We start from the raw sequence: 23,786 nt of genomic DNA, 5'->3' as shown, positions 1-23,786 counted from the left end.
ATTCCTGCCCTCACAGAGTTCTCATTCAACTGGGAAAAACACTAAGTTAGTAAGAAAACATATAGAAATAAGGGATATGATAAAAATTAAGGACAGAGATAATGCTGAAATATGTCCAGGTGACCGTTTTTAGACTGGGATTTCAGGGAGGGCCATAAATGGGAAGAGGGGATCCTGGTAGCAAGGAGAATCCTGTCGTGGGGAGAGTGGGTGGAACAGCATTTCAAACAGAAGGTTCTGCTTAGACCGAAAGGGAAGGAACTTTGAATGGTAAAAGAACAAAGGCTAGGGAAAGTAGAGAGGTCTGAACAAGGTGCGGGGGTGGTCACCCAGGGGGAGGACAGGAGCGCTGGCTAGAGGTGGAAGGAGGGATTACAGGTCAGCACAGTGTCCACTTGTGGTCTAGATGGAAGACCTTAAGCCTTCCTTGTTGTGACCCTGCACTGATGGGATGGATTTGACATTGTGGGAGGAGCCAGGCAGAGGAAGCCAAGGATGTAATACCAGGAGTGTGATGGAAGAAGCAGACCACATGTTGGGCAGGGAAGGATGAGAAAGAGGTCATTCGAGTCTTCTTTAAAGCAGCTTTCTGGGTCTTCACTGCTGGTCGTGTTTAGGTGACCATGTGCCTCGTTTCCCTTGGACAGTTCCAACTCATCCCTGTTATCACAGCATTATTATTCATAATTTCACCTTTTGTTTTCAAAGTGTTCTTGTTTGGGTGATTGCCAGTTGTTTAACACATCAGAGTCCTGTGGTACAAGGCCTTTTAGTGACAGACTGCTGTCTCTACTTTCGGTCTCCCATCCACCTTTCACTCACATCCTTTCCCAGGCAAGAGTAGCTCTTAATGACCTTTCCCACAACCTCTGTGGTGACTCCCAGGCCCTCAACCACTCTTTTTGCCTCCTGTCTGCTCATTTCTGTTACCACCAACCCCTGCCTCGATTCGTACTACATCCTGTGGACAGATTAATTTTCCTTGGGAGAAACATGATTATGTCACTGCTGCTCTGACACCGTGATGGTACCTCGTTGCCTACAGAATAAAAAGTCCAGACTCTAAAGATTCAACACTCTTCATGACCTAGCCCTGGTATTTCAAAATGTGGATTCGAGTATAGGATATAGTATAGACAACATAATGCTGAACGGTATAATAGGTAGGAGTCTGGAACCAAACTGCCTGCATTTGAATGCTACCTGCCATTTACTAGCTGTGTGACCGAGGGCAACCTGTGCAACCTCTCTGTGCCTCAGTTTTCTAATCTGTAACATGGGGCTAAAAAGGAAAATCTACTATTATTGTTACTATAAGGATTACATGAGTTAACTCCTGTAAGGCCCTTAAAATAGTCTGTGGCACACCAGTGGTCACTCAATAAATGTAAACTTTTGTAATTATGGATTTTCTGTGCAGGCATAATGAGCATTTACTCTTCTCTACATGATCTATGACACTTTCTTACCTCTTCCTGTTGCTAACCTTTGTTCCAACAATCCAGCTGTATTACTTCCATGGGAGCTACCCTGCCCCTGGCCAGAGCTGATTGGCCCAGAAGTGGATACCTGACCTAAGCTGGACCAATCAGAGCCCTTCTCTGGGATCTTTCGCAGTGTGTAACTAGGAAGTTTGGACATTTCATCTCTAGTTGCTAGACTGTAAGCAGAAAACTCAGAATCTGACAATGATCATATTTCCTGCCACATGGAGAAAATCTGTCCTAAATAAGAAAGAAGAGTGATGCTAACAAATAAAGACAAGTAGGGAGAAAACTTGGAGAAAGTTTCCTGACTGTGCTGAAGACACTGGCTCCAGGTCTTCCTAAGGTCCATCTCTGGCCCTATTTGAGGCCACTTGGCTGCTATTTGAGATACCACCGAGTCATTCCCCGTATATAGGCCTTTCCTTGTGGACCTCCCTTTTGCATCTTTGACTTAGACTTTTGACAAGTTGGAGTCTTCTAGTGGGTTGGTTTTCAGGAGGCACCAATAGCTAATTGAAGATCTTTGAGGAATAGGCATTAAACAGCACATCTCTCTGTTCTACTGATTTCTAACTCCCATGCACTATAATTTTAATGAATTGTGAATTTATAGGCACCCTCTAAATGAAAGGAGTCAATTAACACAGATAATGAAGGCCAATAAAAGTCCTTTTGTCAGAAATGCCTGCCCTGAAAGGAGCCACCAAAGAGGATGGATCCATTCTCTACTACCACCAGCACACTGGGCTCCACCTCTTCCTTTTGTTTTAGGGAGTTTGTAGTTTTCTGGGTTCTTTCAGAATTTTCCAAGCCTCCCACCAACTCACCCCTAATAGCAGAGGAAGAATAAAGACACCTCTTCCCCCCCAACCCCAGCCCTGCCAGGGCAAGGGGTGGTCCCTCAAACTGAGCATAGATAGTCTGAGAAGGATTGAACACATTAACTCTTCCAGAGTCTCTAAGTTACCCTTTGAGTTGGACACATACTAAATTCAAGAGGGCAGGGATATGGGAATGCAAGCTGGTGCGGCCACTCTGGAAAACAGTATGGAGGTTCCTCAAAAAACTAAAAATAGAACTACCCTACGACCCAGTAACTGCACTACTAGGCATTTATCCACGGGATACAGATGTGCTGTTTCGAAGGGACACATGCACCCCCATGTTTATAGCAGCACTATCCACAATAGCCAAAATATGGAAAGAGCCTAAATGTCCATCGATGGATGAATGGATAAAGAAGATGTGTTGTATATATACAATGGAGTATTACTCGGCAATCAAAAAGAAATCTTGCCATTTGCAACTACGTGGTTGGAACTGGAGGGTATTATGCTAAGTGAAATGAGTCAGTCAGAGAAAGACAAATATCATATATGACTTCATTATATGAGGACTTTAATAGACAAAACACATGAACATAAGGGAAGGGAAACAAAAATAATATAAAAGGAGGGAGGGGGACAAAGCATAAGAGACTCATAAATATGGAGAACAAACAGAGGGTTACTGGAGGGGGAGTGTGGGAGGAGGGATGGGCTAAATGGGCAAGGGGCATTAAGGAATCTACTCCCGAAATCATCGTTGCACTATATGCTAACTAATTTGGATTAAATTTTTTTTTTTAATTAAAAAAAAAAAAGAGGGTAGGGATAGTGCCTGTTTGACTCGCTATTGTTTCCCAAGCTCCTAGTGCCTAGCACATACTAAGGTATCACATTATGGCATGAATGAATGGGTATTATTAACCCCATTTTATAAATGAGGAAACTGAGGTCCAGATAGATAAGCTGGGTTGACCAGTAACTAAACTAGTGAGTTGCAGAGTTGGGTCTGAAGCTGTATGTCTCAGACTTCTTGTTCAGGGCTCATTCTAAGACCTCCTGGTCATTAAAGGAGAAAACCACAACACCAGCAGGTTTATAGGATAATGGAGCTAAACTCCCAGCAGTGCTTAGTAAAGGTTTCAATTTCTAAAGCTAAACGTTAACACATCCGAACTCAGGGCATCTTCAGACTTGAACTTAAATCCGTGCTATTTTTGAACCTTTCTTTTCAGAAAGCTGTACAAGAGTTTAGGTGACAAAAGATGAGAAGCGTTGTGTGTGTATGATAAAATATTCACCGTAAAGACTCATGTGTAACTGTGCAACTCAGAACAGCATTTTTGTGCCTGGTCTTGACATAAGTGCATGCCTCTGTAGGTTGCCTTTCTATTTCATAAATCCCCAAAGACTTTAAAATGTCAGCTGTTGCAGAACGGTGGCCCATGAATTATGGGGGAGGGGTCAGAGTGGGCAGTGGTCTGGTCTAGGGTAAATTTGGGGCGTGTGTGTGTGTGTGTGTGTGAGTGTGAGTGTGGATCTTGGTCTTTTCCCTATTGTTACATGCCCCTGAAGTCATTGTTGAAAACTGTTTCTATTATTCAGTATTTTTTTTTTATTTTTTAAATATTTATTTATTTTTGAGAGAGACAGACAGTGTGAGCGGGGGAGGGGCAGAGAGAGGGAAACAGAATCCGTAGCAGGCTCCAGGATCTGAGCTGTCAGCACAAAGCCTGATGCGGGGCTTGAACCCACTAACCATGAGATCGTGACCTGAAAAGTTAGACACTTAACCAACTGAACCACCCCAGCACCCCTCTATTATTCAGCATTTTATATGGTTTATTATGCTCATAATAATACTTCTTATGTGATGATGGAAATGTTCTGTATCTTCATTGTCTTATATATACTATAGTCACTAGCCATGAATGGCTATTGAACACTTGAGATGTGGCCTGAGGAACTGAACTTTTAATTTCATTTTGTTTGAATTAACTTAAATTTAAATAGTCACTCTTGGCTTGCTTTATTTATTTATTTATTTATTTATTTATTACATTTATTTATTTTTGAGAGACAGAGAGAGACAGAGCACGAGCTGGGGAGTGTCAGAGAGAGAGGGAGACACAGAAAGTAGGCTCCAGCCTCTGAGCTGTCAGCTCAGAGCCCAACATGGGGCTCAAACTCATTAACTGAGAGATCATGACCTGAGCTGAAGTCGGACGCTTAACCGACTGAGCCACCCACGTGCCCCTCTACATTTTTAAAAATTCAGTGAGTTTCTGATTTCCAGCATAAATTAGCTAATGAATTATAGCCATTCCATTAAGTTCATCATAAAGTTAGAAACTGCCTATAACTTGTAGAAGTTAAATCTATCAGTTAAGGATTTACTTTCCCTCATTTCAAAATGTGGTGGGGAAATTTCCTTTACCTGATGACAGTGACCACTGGTAACCTTCTTGCCATACCTCACTCTCTCCCCTGGGACCTTGATTCAATGCCAGATTAAGTCCTAGTGGTGGTGTTTCTGTTTGGGGCACATGCTCTCTCACTGCCTTTTGGGAGCTCTTAGCCATCTCTTCATTTCACACCAAGTCAGATTTAGATTTAAAGACCTTTATCAGCCTGTCCTGTGCTGTCTTATACACCTCACTCCCTTTCCCTGTTTTCCTCCTGAATTCGAATTCTCTGGAGAAACAGACCTAATAGGATTATCTGTCTATTGATTGATCTGTCTGTAGAGAGAGATACTGGGATTGAAATTGATTGAGTTTAAGGGTCTTGGGAACTGACAAGTCCGAAACCTGGAGGGCTGTCCTGCCAACTGGAGGCTCAGGTAAGAGTGATGTTGCAGTCTGGAATCTGAAGGTTGAAAACTGAGGCAGATTTTCTATGCTGTTGTCTAAAGGCAGAATTCCTGACAAAAAGTCAGTCTTTGCATTTAAGGCCTTCCACTGATTGAGTGAGGCCCATCCACATTATGGAGGGTAACCTGCTTTAGTTCTAGTCAATTAATTATAGATGTCAGTCAACATGTTTAAAATCTCTCTACAGCAACGTCTAGACTAGTTTGACTAAGCAACTGGTCATCATAGTTTAGCCATTTGACCCATGGCAACTCTTTCACTAGATTCAGACAGAATGGTCTTTGTCTCTCACCCTTCACCCATGCCATCTGGTATGGTCTGTGGGCACTCCAGTTCCTACTGACCTGTCAGCAGAAGCCCATTCTGCTCCTTTCTCCGTGTGACATATAGCTTTCATTTTTACAAAATCCGATCCACGTTCCGCTTCTCTGTAACTGGTTTCACCCTGACCGATCCTTGTTCTCTAAAACACAAACACATGTACTAGATAGAGTGCAGGTATCCCCTGCTTTTCAAGAGTTCATGTTATGCAGCTTCCCTTGTACAAAAACCTACCTTAGTACCCGTTTTCACCAAGTGGAAGAAATCCAATGAGGATTTTTGCTTTTATGAAAAAAGGCAAAAAGCAAAAATAGCATTCAGCGTTTGTTTTGCACCAAGCCATTACAGAGGCAGCACGTACCCCAGGCAGCAACAGTGGCCCCACCAAGCTCCTTCCCTGGGGAACGACGCTCAGCATCTCAGCATCCAGCCTCCATAGCTTTGAACTATGCCTATGAGCATCTGTGCTTTATCTAGATTTATTTTGTGCATCTGTCAGCAAAATGTTTCCTAAGGTATCAGAAAGGCTTAAGAGAGGTTATTTTTTGGATCTGGGAATGCTCAAAATTTTTTCCATAGAAATTAATTATAATTCCTTCTTCACTTTATGCCATTCAGGCTTATAAAAGTTTTTGTACGAACGCTCTACTTTCACATGGTAGGGCTAAGACCTGCATATACTTGAACTTATCTTTAGCAGCATGGTATTCATTTTGAAAGTAGAGTAACAGATTCTGTGTCTCAGTTTTCTGAGATTATTCCAATGTCATGTTGTTATTTTTCATGAAAGCTATTCTTTAAATAGAAGCTCTAATTTTTTACAATGAGTTGAGATTTTTTATAGAAATAAGTCTTTAAAAAGGAAGGAAAGATCTTTTTCACATCATAATCTCTGATTTTAGATTGGGAAAATAGAGTTAACTATCAAATTTGTGCTTACTCATTACAGAGCAGCTGAATGAAGTCTTGGACCAGTTGAAAATGGTGTTACTTAATTTTTGCTGCCTAACCCAGCAAGGGTTACTCCTTTAAGTATCGGGGGGTGTGGTGGTTCTTAAATGCAGCAGAAATAAGAAGGTGGGTGAAGCTGTGTTTCAGTTTAAACTGGTATCTTGGACACAGGCTGGATGACATGAAGTAGAAAGAGTGGTCTCATTAAAGGAGCATCACGTTGGTTTTAGGATACTGAGTTGAATCCAGACTTTGCCAGTGATTATCCCTGGGTGGTTTGACCAGTCACATAACTGTCTCGGAACCAGTTTCCTTTTCTGTAGAGTATTCTTTTGGGGCCTAAGATCATGCACGTTAAAGTTCTTTGTGGAAGAGTTGTACAATGTTAACAATTATTGTTTTAATAATCACAGTTGTTAGAGAAGTTTTATAGGCACACGTGGTAATTTGCAGGGAATTCTCTAACAAGGTGACCCGGGTGGTCGTGATTTGATCTTCCATATTGACTTGACCCCATGCTCATGAAGACTTGGTATAGCTTGGAGGAACAGTGGTGTCCAGCAGCAGATGATGAGTACCTGAAGTAAGTCCATCTTAGATGTGTGGAGAGTGGGAGCGGAAGTTCAGAAACACTGGGAGAGAAATCTGGCAGGATGTGGTGAGCAGATACACAAGGTTAGAGAAAGGCAAGAGCTAAGGAAAATGCCTGTGGCTCCAATTGGAGAGATGAGGGCAGTCGTGGGCCCAGCAGCCATGATCATCGGCCGTGTAGGTTTGAACTCCAGAGGAAAGTCATGGCTGGAGAGTCTGAATTTGGGAATAATTAACACATAACTAGTGGCTAAACCCAAGTGAGTGGAGAAGGTTACTGCAGAGAGTGTAGCGCGAGGAGACCAGGTGGCTGAGGGTGAACCCCGATGAGCAGTAACTAGGGCCTGCCATTAGTATGCTCATGAGATCTGCTCAAGAAAGGCTGTGAATGAACAAATGAATACATGAGTAAATGCGAAACAAACAGGGATCTGTTTGGCAAACACAGTCAAATGACTTTAAGAGAGAAAAAGAGAAAAGAGAGTGCTGTCCTAGAGTTAAGAAGAGTCAAGACCCTCAGGGTCTAGCCAAATATTGATCTTTATAAAATCTAAATGTGGTTCCTCTGGTTAAAAAGGACTACTCCCCCTTTCTGGTAAACAATTTGGCAGCCTGTACCCAGCCTTTGAAAAGTTAATATCCCTTGACTCATTAATTCCTCTTCCAGGAATCCACCTGAAGGAAGGAAGCAGAGCTGCAAAGATTTATGCACAAAGATGTTTCATATGCCTGAGATGCGAACTTCTCTGGAAGGGCTGGGGACAGGGGGAGGGAGGCATTTACCTTTGCCATCTTTTTAGACGTTCTGGTACTCTACAGTACTATGGTGCAGGATATAAAATTTTCATTAATGTTTAAGCTAAAAGATGAGCATTCAAAGAAATCTTGTGCTTTGCCCTCAGACCCCTATTCTCTGCCCTCGGAGTTACTATAGTGTGAAATGTGGGGGATATGCTGGCTTGCAGGGTGCAGTCAGAGCCTTTGTTGGCGTGGTATTCAGTGACATCCACCATATGGCCCTTGTGATTTCCAGTTCACCCTCATTCCTGGCTTCTCCTGTCGTGATCCAGAAATATTTATAGAAGTCACTTCAATACATCAGGCTGTTGCATACTATCAAGTTTTTGCCCATGATGATTCTTCTTTCTCTTTACCTGCATTACCATTCTCCCTTTATTTCACCTGTCTGGTGAACTCCTATTCATCCTTCAAAGCCTCCTGCAGATTTGGTCCCCAAATAGAGTTTGTCTAGCATAGTATTTTGGAGAAAAAAATTGAATTTGAAAGTGTAAAGTGAGAGGTACACACTCTTGATTCTGTCACACTCCTCACCTCTTCCTACTGTATTACATTATTTCATTTGTTATAGCCCTGACCTGTCAGAAACTTTTCTGCTTCCCCTTAAGGCAGAAATAATCACTGTCATTTCTATACCTTTATATCCATTCCTACATTTAACATGCTCTATGAGAAATTTTTCCAGTATTTACTTTACTGCATAAAAGTAATATGCAGGGACACGTGGGTGGCTCAGTCAGTTAAGCCTCCGACTTCACCTCACGACATGATCTCGCGGTTCGTGAGTTTGAGCCCCACTTTGGGCTCTATGCTAACAGCTTGGAGTCTGGAGCCTGCTTCAGATTTTGTGTCTCCCTCTCTGCCCCTCCCCCACTCTCTCTCTCTTTCTCGCATGCTCTCTCTCTCAAAAATAAACATTAAAAAAATTTTTAGAGTAATATGCATACTCATCAGATAAATTTTGAAAAATTACACACTTCAGAAATATGACATAGCTGTCATGATACTGTGTCTATAAAATTTAGAATCTTGTTTTATTTTTTATTTTTGTTATTTGAGAGAGAGAGTCTGTGAGTGGAGGAGAGGAACAGAGGAAAAGAGAGAGAGAGAGAGAGAGAGAGAGAGTCTTAAGCAGGCTCCATGCTCAGTGGCTTAGCTCAGAGCCTGACGCAGGGCTTGATCCCACAACCCTAGGATCATGATCTGAGCCAAAATCAAGAGTCAGAAACTCAACTGACTTGAGCCACCCAGGTACCCCAGAATCTTGATTTTTTAATATAACATTATAAAATAAGCATTTTTGTGCCACATTACTGTAATTGTTTTTCAAAGCTGTTTATAGTAGTTAGCTGAATCTTCTTGAGAGTAAGGATTTCTATTTTTGTTTTTGTTTTTGTTGGGGCAGAGAGAGAGGGAGACACAGAATCCGAAGCAGACACCAGGCTCTGAACCGTCAGCACAGAACCCGACACAAGGCTTGAACTCATGAACCATGAGATTATGACCTGGCCTGAAGTCAGATGCTTAACTGACTAAGCCACCCAGGTGCCCCATTTTGTATCCCCAGCACCTAAGTGCGATGTTGGTCTAGGCCAGTGTTGGGACTTAATACAGTTGAATTCGGGAGCTGAAAAATTAATCAGTCTCCATCTCTACCTTCAAGGAGCTCATTCTGGGAGAGGAGACATACATATTCACTCATTATTTAATGTATTCATTCATTCCACAGATACTTAAAGAGCACCTCCTGTATGTCAGACATCATTCTAGCACCAGGGACAAAGCAGCGCACACAACTCCAGACTTCATGAAATGCGTATTCTAGAATAGTGATTCTCAAACTTTGGGGTGTATTGGAATCACCCGGAAGGCTTTGGGCCCTATCCCCAGGGGCTCTGATTCAGAGTTTCTGAAGTCAGCGAGGCCTTGGAATTTGCATTTCTGACAGGTTCCCTGGTGATGCTGATGCTGTTCTCACTTTGAGAACCCCTGGCGTAGAGGATAAGTTTGAGGTACAGGAGGGCAAAGGAGTATGGTTGTCCAGTTAGTTGGGAGAGAAGGGACATGTCTGATTAATGCAAAGCCTCTCACAATTTCAAGTCCCAGTAAGGAAAGAGAGGATTGGGATAATACCCTGTGTCCAGAGTCTTCACCTCCTTCTTCTGGATGACTGTCAGCAGTCAGCAGGGTCACAGAAGCCTGGGACCGATGAGGAGAGAGGGTAGAGCAATAGTGATGGTCAGGAGTGCCTTCTCTGTGCCTGTCCCTCGGCACACCTGCCGTATGTAACGTCTAACCTTCATAGCAACCGCAAGAGAAGTAGGATCTCCCTCCTTTTGTGGATGAGAAAACTGAGGCATAGAAAGTGATATAACATACTCTGGTTCCAGAGTCGTACATCTGGAGCTCCAAGCCAAGCCTTTCTGCCTCCAAACCCCATGACTCAAGTCGAGACTGGCCTGTGGTTGAGCCCCCGGTGGGACCAGCTTTTAATACTTCTACAGTCATAGCTGTTTTGTGTGTGGTGAGACACCCGCAGCAGGGGCTGTGTGCAAGGGGCGGGCGTGTGCAAGGCGGTGCCAACAGTGCACCTGTTCCTGCAGCACGGTTGCAAATGGAGAGGCTCAGACTCGCGGTTCATGAAAGGGAACGCCACCTGGCTGAAACAGAGGTGTGCAGCTTTGAGGGGAGCTGGCTCACTGTCCTTCCTGTAGGAGCAACCCCTGGAAGTTATTAGTGGTGTTTTCCCACGTATGAAAATTGTGGCAGTTAGGTTTTCGTTTACTTCTACTATAAATTCAGTGCCCTGAGAATGTGCATAACACGTTCAAAACTTTAAAAAGCCACTTTCCCAACCATTGGGAAGAAGCATAGGCAAATGATTTCTGAAATTATTTCACAAACTTTTAAGACGAGAACAAGCCACCTCACTCCAGTACGGTGGGAATTGGGGAAGTTAGTGCTGAAGTGGCCCCGTCCCCGAGCATGACACATCTCAGCGGGCTGCCATCGGCCACAGCTGCCTTCAGTTATCTGGCTTCTATCACGTTAGTGCCACACGGAAGGACTGTCGAAGATCTGTGCTTTAGCACAATGTCCTCACCTTCTATCAAGGGTTAAGAATATGTAAATGATGTAAGAAAAATGTCTCTTCGTTTTCTATAAAACTAAGGAAGACCCATTTGACTCCATAGCTCTGCAAGAGTCATACGACAAATTTCTCTGTTCCTTACCAGCAAATTATGCTTCTCTCTTATTGACCTGGCATGTTTCCTCATTTCATTTAAGGATTATAAAAATCCATGGCTCTCCCTATGTTGCCAGGAGGCTCAGAGCAAGCCTTCATATGCAGTAGCTTCCCTTAACCTAAGGTTCTTTGGTAATAATGATCTCCCACTCTTTTCTCTTAAAACTTTGGTACCTGTGTCTTCCTTTAGAAGCTTTCCAAAACAGTTTCTAAAAGCAGGCAGCTATCACAGATTAATGGGTCAAAAATGAATTTTCAGAATGGGATGGAGTGACTTTAAGTTTTTTTGTTTAACTTTTGAAGAGTGAATTGATGGCACAAAAACAGACACATAGACCAATGGAATAGAATAGAAACCCCAGAACTAGACCCACAAACATATGGCCAACTCATCTTTGACAAAGCAGGAAAGAACATCCAATGGAAAAAAGACAGTCTCTTTAACAATTGGTGCTGGGAGAACTGGACAGCAACATGCAGAAGGTTGAAACTAGACCACTTTCTCACACCATTCACAAAAATAAACTCAAAATGGATAAAGGACCTGAATGTGAGACAGGAAACCATCAAAACCTTAGAGGAGAAAGCAGGAAAAGACCTCTCTGACCTCAGCCGTAGCAATCTCTTACTCGACACATCCCCAAAGGCAAGGGAATTAAAAGCAAAAGTGAATTACTGGGACCTTATGAAGATAAAAAGCTTCTGCACAGCAAAGGAAACAACCAACAAAACTAAAAGCAACCAACGGAATGGGAAAAGATATTTGCAAATGACATATCGGACAAAGGGCTAGTATCCAAAATCTATAGAGCTCACCAAACTCCACACCCGAAAAACAAATAACCCAGTGAAGAAATGGGCAGAAAACATGAATAGACACTTCTCTAAAGAAGACATCCGGATGGCAAACAGGCACATGAAAAGATGTTCAACGTCTCTCCTTATCAGGGAAATACAAATCAAAACCACACTCAGATATCACCTCACGCCAGTCAGAGTGGCCAAAATGAAGAAATCAGGAGACTATAGATGCTGGAGAGGATGTGGAGAAACAGGAACCCTCTTGCACTGTTGGTGGGAATGCAAATTGGTGCAGCCGCTCTGGAAAGCAGTGTGGAGTTTCCTCAGAAAATTAAAAATAGACCTACCCTATGACCCAGCAATAGCACTGCTAGGAATTTACCCAAGGGATACAGGAGTACTGATGCATAGGGGCACTTGTACCCCAATGTTTATAGCAGCACTCTCAACAATAGCCAGATTATGGAAAGAGCCTAAATGTCCATCAACTGATGAATGGATAAAGAAATTGTGGTTTATATACACAATGGAATACTACGTGGCAATGAGAAAGAATGAAATATGGCCTTTTGTAGCAACGTGGATGGAACTGGAGAGTGTGATGCTAAGTGAAATAAGCCATACAGAGAAAGACAGATACCATATGGTTTCACTCTTATGTGGATCCTGAGAAACGTAACAGAAACCCATGGGGGAGGGGAAGGGACAAAAAAAAAAAAAAAGAGGTTAGAGTGGGAGAGAGCCAAAGCATAAGAGACTGTTAAAAACTGAGAACAAACTGAGGGTTGATGGGGGGTGGGAGGGAGGGGAGGGTGGGTGATGGGTATTGAGGAGGGCACCTTTTGGGATGAGCACTGGGGGTTGTATGGAAACCAATTTGACAATAAATTTCATGAAAAAAAAAAAAAGTGAATTGAGCCAGCCACGGGCATATGTGTGGACACATACATGTCCGAGAACACATATGTACTTGATGATGCCTTGAGAGGCATCCACTTGGTCTAGTGATTGAGAATGAACTTGGGTCTGAGTCAGACCTGGCTTTGAACCTCAGCTACTCACTGCTTACTTTATGACTGTAATGTCTCTGGGCCTCAGTATCCTCATCTGAAATGGAGATAATGATACCATGTGGTGTCTTTGAAGGATTAAACAGACGATTTATGTAAAATGCCTAGTACAGTGTCTGGGACTTAGTAGGTCTACAGTAGATGGTAATCCCTACTGTTGTTGTCATTATTTCTAGAAAAAGCTAGACTTTATAGAAAGACTGGATGGTATATTTGTAACTGCTGTAGATTACCTTCTAGAGTGTGCACTGTTGAACTAAAATGACCTTCGGCTTAAAGTTAGGGCGTTTCATCCAAGGAGGGTGGTCACGGCTTACTTCTCCCTTAGAAAGAGTAGCTCCATGCTGGTGTTTCTTACTAATTCTCAAATGACAGTGGATGATCGCTACAGAGGCCTCAAGATTTTCTGAGGTCATCCACTCAGAGGCTGGTGACTAAGACTTACACAACTCTGAGGTCTTCACTTCCTGATTTATCTATAAAATGACCTGAGCATCCTTGCCCAGAATGTCTCTTAAAGCCGATTTTCCAGTTTGGGTCGGCTCTTGCTTGATTTTATTAGGCTGTTACTTTCAATTTTTCTTTCACATACAACTATTACATTCAGTTGCCCAGGGGTATCTGTCAGGGAGGGTAGAGTTAAAGTGCCTTAGTACTTTGTGTGGTCATTAGCCTCCCCAACCCCCCCCCCCCCCCATCTTGCAGGCTCAGGAAGTGAGAAGCAAGTTACCTGTTACCTAGACTGGATGGTGTATCCCGTAGCCTGCAGAGTCACGAGACAGCCGTAGCAACACCTGCGGGCCCAGCATGGCTTTCAGGTGCCTTTGGCTTAGGCGGAGCACCAAGGAACAGGTGTCTGTCCGTCAGATTTCCCTGCTGTGGGGAATGTGCACACCAGCCTCCACGCAGTGATGATTTCCCCCACCTCCGCCCTTCTTTGCCAAAACAATTGTTTAAAAGAGGAAGCTCTTTGGGTCATAAAATGTCATCTGGTAGTTAGTATATGGCTATATAGACATACTGGATTATACAGTAGCCTGACTGGCAGGAAGTAGGCGATTCACCAGAAAAAAAAAAAAAAATAACGAAAAAATAAACTCTTACCAAAATGAACTTCCTCTTTCAAACTCTTTGTTTCAACTCATCCTTTGGAACCTTCTTTCAGCCTCTTAGATAAAAAATAACCAGTAGGGACTAATGCAGTATTGCGAAGAGAGGTAACCCCAGCCCTATTTAGCCACGTGCTTCATAATTTTTTTCATGTTTTATTTTTGAGAAAGAAAGAGAGAGCACAAGCAGGGCAGAGTCAGAGAGAGAGACACACACACAGAATCTAAAGCAGGCTCCAGGTTCTGAGCTGTCAGCACAGAGCCCAATGTGGGGCTCAAACCCACAAAACTGTAAGATCATGACCTGAGCTGAAGTGGGAGGCTTAACCGACTGAGCCACCCAGGCGCCCCCAATATGCTTCATAATTAAAAAGAGCAAGCCCCATGCTGTCTGTCCCCAGGCAGGCCAGGGTTAGGGTGAGGCCACTGCCTAGAGGGACATGGGACACCTGCCACCTTGAGAGACTTCGTGTTCAAACTGAATCATCCTCAGAATCCTCCGGTGAGACGTTTTGGATGTTGCCCATGTCCCCCTTTGATAGAATAAAGTTCCCTTCACTCAGTCCCCTTCATTTTGTTTGCCTTACAGATCCAGGAGGCTGCAAGTCAGGGCCTGCAATTTGTCGGCGTCATACCTCAGTACCATTGCCCTGCGAGGTCGGCAGGCAGCAGCCCCCCAGTGGACGCCAGAGATGCGGAAAAGGAGCCGGGCAGGTGTGAGAATAACGAGAACCCGGGCGCTCCCGTGGGGATGGACGGCAGCCGGGAGCCAGGCCAGGGCCCAGGAGGGGAGACGCCCATCGCTGAGCAACCCAGCTTGCCCTCAGGAGAGGGGGACGGAGCAGAATTTTCTCCACACGGGGTGAGCAAGACTCTGGATGGGCCGGAGGGTGACCTGCTGGAAGTGAGTGAGGAGCCACTCTCGGGAAGTAAGTATGTCAGCAACCACTTAAAAGACAAGCTAACAGCTTTTCAGTAGTCCCCATGGCATTTTAGGAAAAAGAAATGGAATTAGAGTGTAGAGACAGCAGTCCATCGCACAGGCATTCTTCATCGGCCATTTTTCCGGGCCCTCTGACTGATTGCGTACTGAAGTTGTGACTTCCAGGAGAGCAGAACCACACGGAATTGCCTTCTGGTCGCTCCGACATGTCACGTTCAAAGTAGATTCTAGAACTTAAGGGATTTTCGCCCCATGCTCTTGTGCTACCCTTGAATTGCCCTGCTCTTAGCACAAGAAAAGTGTTAAGATGCTGGGCACCAATGCTGAACGTGTGCTCCCTTTTGGTCCCCTCATTTTGAATATCTGCCTAAAGAAAGAAATCAAGAAACCAGTTAAGGACAAATTGTGCAGGAAACTGGTGATTCAACTCACTAGGTACTGTAAACAGCCCGATTTCAGGCAGGGCGTATAGTTGACAAATCAGCAGTGTGGAGAAAACACTGCCAAAGAGAGGCCACCAATATGTGAATCCTCCTAATCACATTGTAACGGCCATTAGAGCAGGCATTTTAGGTTGGCAAATTCAAAGAACAACACTTATTAATAGCAGCCAACATTTCTTAATTGTGGTGATGTGTGTGATGTGGGTGAGCTGTAGTATCATTGCCCATTTTACAGCTGAGTAAACTGAAATTTAGAGAGTAAATCTTCTCCCAGGCTAGGAAATTGGCAGATCTGGTCTGTGAACTTATCTTGTTATACCTCTCTACTCTAATAGACTAATAAGATTTACTGAGGCCCTCACTTTATGGTGAGTGAAGTTTCTCTCCCTTTCCCTGTAATTCCCTTTCCTTTTCTTTCTCCAAGAAATCTAGCATCCAGCCATTTCCCAAGAGCCAGGCACCTGTCTGAGCTGCGTGGCCTCTTCCAGCCTTCAGAAGGTGCACTGGTAACAAGACTTCCAGGAGACCCCCAGGCTTTAGGGGGCCTTCTGGGTCATCTTCCTAGTTCATGTTATTATTCATTTACTGATTCTTGAAATTAGCCTCTTCTTAATGATGAGGAACAGTTTATGCGCTGAGAATCTAGAAGAAGGTGGAACAGTTTCTTTTGTTATATTAGGTCAGTACTTCCTGGAAAGAAAATTGCGGGGTGGGTCGTCATTCTGGACTTAACTTGCAACGTTGATTTAGAGCGAGAGATTGGCACTGCCTCCATTCTGGGATATATTATGGCTGTTGTTTAATATTATGGCTGGATCCTTCTTAAATATGTTCTAAAGTAGGGCTTTTCAGCTATGGAACTTTTCACACTGTTTGAGGTAGACTTCTCCCTCCAGAGTAGCCGAGAGCACATTTAGACCCTGTGTGTGCCTCCTGATGAATGTCCAGGTGTTATTCCAGAAACCTCCCATCTTCCCATTGCTGTTAGGCTGCATGTGTTGTTCTGAATCCCCAGAAGGAAGACCGACCTCCTTGGAGGAGCATGCGAGGGTGAGAGTTCAGGGCAGGCACAGCCAGCACCCCCGAAGAAGGGGCCAGGAGTCATGGAGACAGGCAGCACTGTGGTTAAGAAACCAGACCCCACTCACATTCCATTTGCCACCTTCTACCTAGGCAGTCTTGGACAAGATACCCTCCTGTGCCTCAGTTTCTTACCCTGGAAAATAGAGATGGAACAATAGGTTCATGTTGAAAGGTTAGATGTACATTTTTAAAAACGTTTTATTTATTTTGAGAGAGAGAAGCAGAGGAGAGGCAGAGAGAGAGATAATACCAAGCAGACTCCACACTGTCAGCGCAGAACCTGACCTGCGGCTCCATCTGACGAACCGTGAGATCATGACCTGAGCTGAGATCAAGAGTTGCACGCTTAACTGACTGAGCCACCCAGGCACCCCGAGATGTACATCTGAAGCACTCAGCACTGCGTGACTCTTAAGTGTGAGCTGTTATTATTGGCACACAGGCTCAGTAGCCCTGACCACTGGCCTCCACCTTTGCATGGAGCCCTGGCTTTGAGAAAGGAGGCATTCAATACTGAAATTCCCCTCAGGACTTTTCTGAGATTTCCTGCTCTAGAATCCACCTTTCTCCAAGACTCCTTCCAGACTTCCTGCCCTCTTTGGTTGACTCCAGGGAGACTTAAACTGGGGAGACTTGTCCTAGGACCATTTCCCCCACGTGCCTCCCGCTGGCCTATGGCTGTTTGTCTCCCTCACCCAAAGAGCCCCCTCCATTGCTGAACCCATAAAGACCCCTCAGCACCCAAGGTGTCCTGGCCTGTGCCTCATTTCTTCAAGTCCCTTCTCTTTACTAGCAAACCAGATCCTGCTAAAGAATAATGGGTTAGTATGTGTCTGGAAGTGGTCAGGCCAACAGTGGAGGGGAATTTCAGCCATGGGGGAGGGGCGTGTTACAGTACCCCACTTTAATCTCACTCAGTGGGCAGCTGGCTGGCTGTTGTTTACACACAAAGCTGGGCTCTTATCTCTCTGCTCATGAGGCCATGGGTCTCTCTGAAACTTAGGCAGCTTATTGTTCTCCTTTGTTCTTCGTCGTGTGGAACAAATGAGCCTTTGGATTTTTTTCATCAGTTAATGAACACGCAGGGGTTATTGGCCACATATATGGCCTTGCTGGGGATGGACAGTCATGATGGTGGTAACTCTCTGGGTGAACTGTTCTACGTTCCGATGAGCCATCTTGATGGTGCCTCACAACAACAGTTTTATGATGGCAGATGCTATTATTAGCCCATTTCACAGATGAGGAAAGTCACCTTCCATGCTCTCAAGTAGTGACATTTTATCTCCTAGCTTGAGCATTCAGCCTCCTGAAGGCCGGACATGTAGGGACCCTGCCCACATTGGTCATGGCCTTCACCTGACCCAAGCCTCTCTCCTAAATCTTTTTCCTGAGAAGTCTTACCAGTTCCTTGCACCATCACCCTTCCTCCCAAATCCCCCCAGCTTCCCCTCCCTGCTGCTTGCTTGCTCAGCTTTCAGCTTGCCTTTCTCGCAGGGCCCCCTAAGGAGGGTGAAGTGTTTTTACTCCTCTTTCTGCCAGGTGGGCTTAAATAGGCAATCACAGCAAGACAATTAAAAAAAATCCAGAGGGAGTCACCCTCTTTCCCCCTCCTTCTCCTCGTTTAATTTATTTCCTTTATAGGAGGCCTAGGGGAGCCGGGTCTAGGCTGCGACTGCTCATATGGGGCTTGCCAGTGAATTCACCATCCAGACACGGGGCAGGCTGCCCCTCCCCCTCCCCGTGGACTCTTGAATGGCCTCTCTGATCCAGAGGTTATGCTCCCCTTCGCCCATACAGGTCTCTCTGGGGACCCATCATGTGGTTCTCTTCCTGATCATTGACTTTTATTTCCTGGTCGGGGAGAATTTCCCTGATGGTTTGGTGTCGTTGCTGTGCAGAGACAGCCTGAGCTGGTGCAGGGACAGCCCCATGCCTCACTCCTGGACGCTGCCCTTCCCACTCCTGCCCCTGCCTTATGGTGAACACAGAGCACCCCAGTAGCTCTGCTCCGAATGGCCCCTCGTGATGCATTTCTGCAGATGGGGAGCATGGACGGACAGGCCAGGTGGGGAAGGCCGGTGCTGGGAAAGGTTAGGAAGGTATACCCAGACATCCACCTGTCCCTTGTCTCCTGGCTTCCAATATTCCTTTCTGTCCTTCCCTGGGCGTCTCTGTTGCCAGGAAGGTTCACACAAATTCAAATTGTTCTGCCACTGAATAATACTGAAACATCTTCCAAACGCTGCCCTTCCTATCCTGTGCCTTGTCACTTAAAATGCTCAGAAATGCCAGCCAGAAACCCAAGCCAGTGACCTCAACTGTACTTCTTGGCCGAGGGGGTTTTATTCAGAAGTCCTCCTTGGCAGCCAGCTCCTTGTGTGGGGAGAGAGAGGAGGTGTCCTCCTGAGTCTGGCCTTTCTGATGTGTGGCCCCGCCTTCCCGCGCCCCCAGAATGGCGCTACCCTGTGGCTCTCCTCCTCCCAAATCTGCCACCTGCCGCCATCTTTTGGCCTTTCCCTCAGTCCATTAACAAACAGCTATTGAGCTCCCACCCGTGGTCCACAGCTCCTGCTTTCTGTGTACTGATGAAATTAGCCTCTTGTTAGATTTGGAAACAGCCCAGGGCTGGGGGTTTGAAAGACTCTTGGCTTTGCCACTTTCCAGCTTGTGATGTTTGGGGGATCCACTTAAGGCTTCTGGGCTTAGAACTGAGGCAGCCCTTCGTGTGGGGGTTGGGAGAGTCCCATCAGATGGTGGAGGTGAAAGTGCCCGTAGCTGCTGCTGTCCTGACCAGGGGATTCCCGTGGAAGGCTGTATATGCCTGGTTTCCCCACTTTGCCTCCACAAACAAGCCCCACCCGGGCCCAGAGGTGTCCTGCTGCTAGTACCCGAGCCTGACGGAAGTCTGAAGCAGTTTCTCTCAGATTCAAGAATCCAAACGGGACTGAGGCCCTTCTGGCTTCTCATCCCATCACGGGGTCCACAGCCCTGCTTCCCAGTGCAAACCTTCCATCTTAACCCGCTGCCTGTCACCTCAGCAGAACTTAGCCCCGACTCAGTGCAGCTACCGGGTCAAGTCTGACTCCCACATGTTTCTTCCCCAGCCAACTCACCAGTCTCCTCCTCCTCCCAGTGTAGCCCTGGGAGTCATGCTTTACGCCAGATGCTGCACGCTCCCTTCCCTCCAGGCTGGAGGTCTCTTGGAACATCAGGACCCAACCAGCCTGCCTGCTACCTGCCAGTCACAGACTCTCTGGAGCCTGTCTCTCTGCAGACAGACCACAGACTTCCATCCTGTGCCTGAATCCCAACTGCCTGGCCTGGGCCTCAGAACTGGGCATCTATTTCCTTCTTCCCTGCTCCTGAGGAGCTTAGCAAGGCCTTCGTGGGTCTGGCTATCAGGCTGGCAGCACCCAGTAAGCCCAGCGCCCCCTTCTCCTCCCCTAGCTTACTGCACTTTCTGGCTTAGGTCAATCCAGCAACATACCTGCATCCCCTATCATATTACAGGGACTTTTCTGGACAGAGGGGATCCAAATGGCACAAGGCAAAGCCCCCCGTGTCAGGGAGAAAGAGAAAGACCAGAAGATTAAAAAATACAAGCGAGACAGTCTTGATTCTCCTTGGGTGCTCTGTCAGTCCAATTCTTCGGCTGTTCTCAGAACATTCTCAGAAACAATGCCTTCCCCCTCCTTTGGGACTTTCTGTCCCATGTCTGGAAAAATCTTCCAGCTGGGGTCATGGCAGAGTCACAGAGCAGCTGAAAAAATTTAAACAAACTTGGGACTTCTTTTTGGAACTCTCGGTGCTTGCTCATGTGATGATGTGTGTTGGAGAATCAGAATATTAAAACATCAAAAGGCATCATTTGGGGACAGTTTCTCTTGGCCGGTTTCCATGTAAGTAATGAGAAAGAGGAGCATGGCCAAGGATACAGCAGGACAGGGGAGTTAACTAAAGGGTTACACATCTGAAATCAGGTTTCTCCCAATATTTCACCACTACTAATCTTTTGGAGGCTCTTGATTCCAGCAGCGTTTCCTTCCTGAAAAATTTATTTCTGTCTCTGGCTTCGGCCCTTCTCCCTGGGGAGGATCCTGATGTGAGAGCTGGGGCTCTGTCAGCACCGCACTGTCTACCTCGTCCGTCCGGCAGTCTGTCTTCCCTTCACCTCACGCCCAGCACCCTCCCTTCCCCTTTTGGCCTTCCCCTTTTTCTGTTTCTTTACGCATTTGGGAAAGTTGTGTTTCTGTCTTACCATGCAAGTGGGGAATTCTTCTGGTTGATCAAGTGTTGTCATGTATTTTTGGACTTCGGCCACTGTCAAATTCTCTACTCACCTCTTCCATATAGAGGTTGTGGTTTCTTTTTCTTTTTGATCTATATATATTCATGCTTGACTATAGCAGATTATGGTGACTGGTGCTCTGGTCCACCTTGGGTCACCTGAGGACAGCTTTCTTAGCCTCTGCCTGGAGGCGTTGTCTGGAATGGGAACAGGCCCCGGCAGGCCACTGCCCCAGGGAATTCATACCTCAGGAGTAGCCTCAATCCCTGAAGAGAAATGCCCAGGCTTCCTTGCCCCGTGGCAAGGCAATCGGAGGTATGTTCTGTGCAGTTAAGTGAGCCCCAATGGCCGTAGCAGTAACCTGCTCGGTAATGCACCCTTCCCTGGCTTTCCTCTCTTCCCTATTTCCTACCCCTACTCCCTCTCTGGGAGGGATTTCCAGGGATCACTTCCCAAATAAACTGCTGGCACTCAAAAACTTACAGGGTCTGCTTTGGAAGAAATCCAGGTGAAGTCAGGGATTCACGAAAGCATTGCTTATCCTCTTGTCCTCAGTAGGTGTGGCTTTTATTTGGACACCTAGCACCTTGGACTGGAAAATGCCTGATCGTGTAGTTCACATCCTGTCCCCTCCAGCTCCAGTCCAATGCTTGATTTCCCTCCATGGCAAACCTTTCTTTGCATGACTCCATTCCTCAAGTGTGTATTTCAAAGTCATGAAATAGTCTGATTGCCACCTCTGTACACCAAGCCCTAATTTCTTGTGGGAAAGCATTTATTGGCGGGAGTCAGGCAAATGGACTGAGAAAGGTAACTTGGGGTGGAAATAATAAATAGGCCAGATTTGGTTGTTTAAAATCCAGGTGGCCATCTTTGAAGATGGGCACCTTTCTTTCTTTCTTTCTTTCTTTCTTTCTTTCTTTCTTTCTCTTTCTTTCTTTCTTTCTTTCTCTTTCTTTCTTTCTTTCTTTCTTTCTTTCTTTCTTTCTTTCTTTCTTTCTTTCTTTCTTTCTTTCTTTCTTTCTTTCTTTCTATTTGGTTCTATCCGATGGATAGAAATGGCCCCCCTGGTAGCTTAACTCTTGTTGATGACAAAGTGTCGTGGCCTGGCACTGCTCCCCAGAGATCCCTGCTGGTGTTTGCTCAGATGGAGCTGTAAAAGACTTCCTTTGCCCGGAATACAGTACCTGTGTGGGATAATTTTAGATGTTGTGTGGATGGACATATTTGGTGTTAATGTGCCTCATCATTCCCTTCTGTTTATAGCAAGTGGTAGTTGTTTCCCTTATGGTCATGAAACAAAGTTTCCTTTTTAAATTCATTTATTTAAATAAAGGAAAGCAATTCTGTTTAAAAGAAGAATAATTCAGCAAGTGTTTGGACACTGCAAAATTGTGAAGTACTGAAGTAGGGGATACAGGGTCCCGGAACGTGGGTCTAGGCCAGGTCTCTCCTGAGGGGAGCATGAGCATACTTTGTCCTTGTTGCTAATGTCAGCCATTGTTTACGACCTTTAAAATATTTCTCTGAAAGAAGGGTGGGGATTTTCTTATTATTCCAATAGATATTTTTGGAAACCAAAGCCTATTCCTGACTAGCCTGTGTTAGCAAAGCTTTTTAAGCTGGGTAAACTCTGATTGCTTGACTAAATGAGTAACACAAAAATAGACCTTCAGGACTTAGATTGAAATTCCAGGTATTTGCTCCTCGAGGCTGATACTGTTCACTCATGGCCCAGCAGCACGTACAGCTGGCGCGGGTCAGCTTCTGGGTGCTAGTGAGTATTGATTTTTGAAGAACTGAGCTATAAATGAAGGAAAGGGAAAGCTCAGAGCCCCACTCCCAGTGCCACCTACCTACCACTCCAGGCAGGAACCCTCATTTACGGGAACATATTTATTTTTACATATCAGTGGTGTATTTTCGATGTACTTGATTAAGTATTATGGGTTCGGCCCCAGGAAACACCCCTGCAGTTTATAAATAGTGAGTTCAAGGGTATACAAGGTTCCTGGAATTAGAGTAGTATTTTTATTTTTATGTGCCTCTGTATATTCACCTTTTTTTTTTTATAAAAAAGACCAGCTCTTACCCAAATACGTCCACTTTTTTCTTCCAAAACACCTTTGTATGAATTTCTAGAAATGTCTACCATGTCCTTACAAACACCTGACTATACAAATTGATCCCAGATAACAGCTATTCATTACATGCCAGATTCAAAACCCATGTGCCAACCGCCCGCCATTGGAAGCTCAACCTTTGACGTCCATGTCACTTTCAAGGCTCCCTAACTTACTACCTGAAATCAGGTTTTATTTGGCAATAGTGCCACCCAACAGAAAGTTTACCTTTGTTATCATTTCTTCAGGCTCCTAAGAGATTCACTACACTCGATGAGGCAAGTTTTTATCACTCTTTGACCTCTTCTCTCCCACCTTCTTTACAAATCCCAACAGAAATGGAGATCCTCGCCCTTTTCAACAAGCCGAAGAGCCATCAGAAGTGCCGGCAATACTATCCGGTCACTATTCCTCTCCGGGTCTCCAAGAATGGCCAGACGGTGAGCGGTTTGGATGCCAACTGGTTGGAGCACATGAGTGACCACTTCCGGAAAGGAGGCATGCTGGTGAATGCAGTCTTCTACCTTGGCATGGTCAATGGTATGGAAGTTACAAACCTTGGGCAGCCCTCATGAACTCTGCTTCTCTTTTCATCTTAGACCATCTTTAGAGCCTGCCCCATTCAGAAAGCCCCACAGCTGATGAACATGCTGCGTTTGATTTCTCATTAACACCTTGAGGAATTTTCCACAAAAACCACCACCTGTGCTCCCTAAACCTCTCTAGGAGTCAGTCGGCCAAGTATCTTCTAGCACGACAGAGAAAACAAAGGGATTCTGTTTTTGATGGTGGCCTCAATCTATGTTGCTTTTAAAGACTTTTAAAAAGATT

At 45.2% G+C, this 23,786-nt stretch overlaps 1 protein-coding gene across 4 annotated transcripts in view; it reads left to right on the top strand.

The window, feature by feature from the left end:
• RFTN1 (raftlin, lipid raft linker 1) overlaps nucleotides 1–23,786 on the top strand; it is a 207,871-nt gene that overhangs the window by 128,598 nt on the left and 55,487 nt on the right. For all 4 annotated transcript variants that reach the window (XM_019435679.2, XM_053903835.1, XM_019435660.2 and 1 more), the window contains exons 5-6: nucleotides 14,662–15,001; nucleotides 23,292–23,495. In XM_019435679.2, the coding sequence (XP_019291224.2) occupies nucleotides 14,662–15,001; nucleotides 23,292–23,495 (544 nt within the window). The remainder of the gene's footprint in view (nucleotides 1–14,661; nucleotides 15,002–23,291; nucleotides 23,496–23,786) is intronic.

This window comes from Panthera pardus, unplaced genomic scaffold, assembly GCF_024362965.1.
Source record: "Panthera pardus isolate Hobbes unplaced genomic scaffold, ASM2436296v1 HiC_scaffold_16, whole genome shotgun sequence".
Lineage (NCBI taxonomy): Eukaryota > Metazoa > Chordata > Mammalia > Carnivora > Felidae > Panthera > Panthera pardus.
The sequence above is the reverse complement of the archived record's forward strand: the minus strand, read 5'-3'. Positions and strand labels throughout refer to the sequence as shown.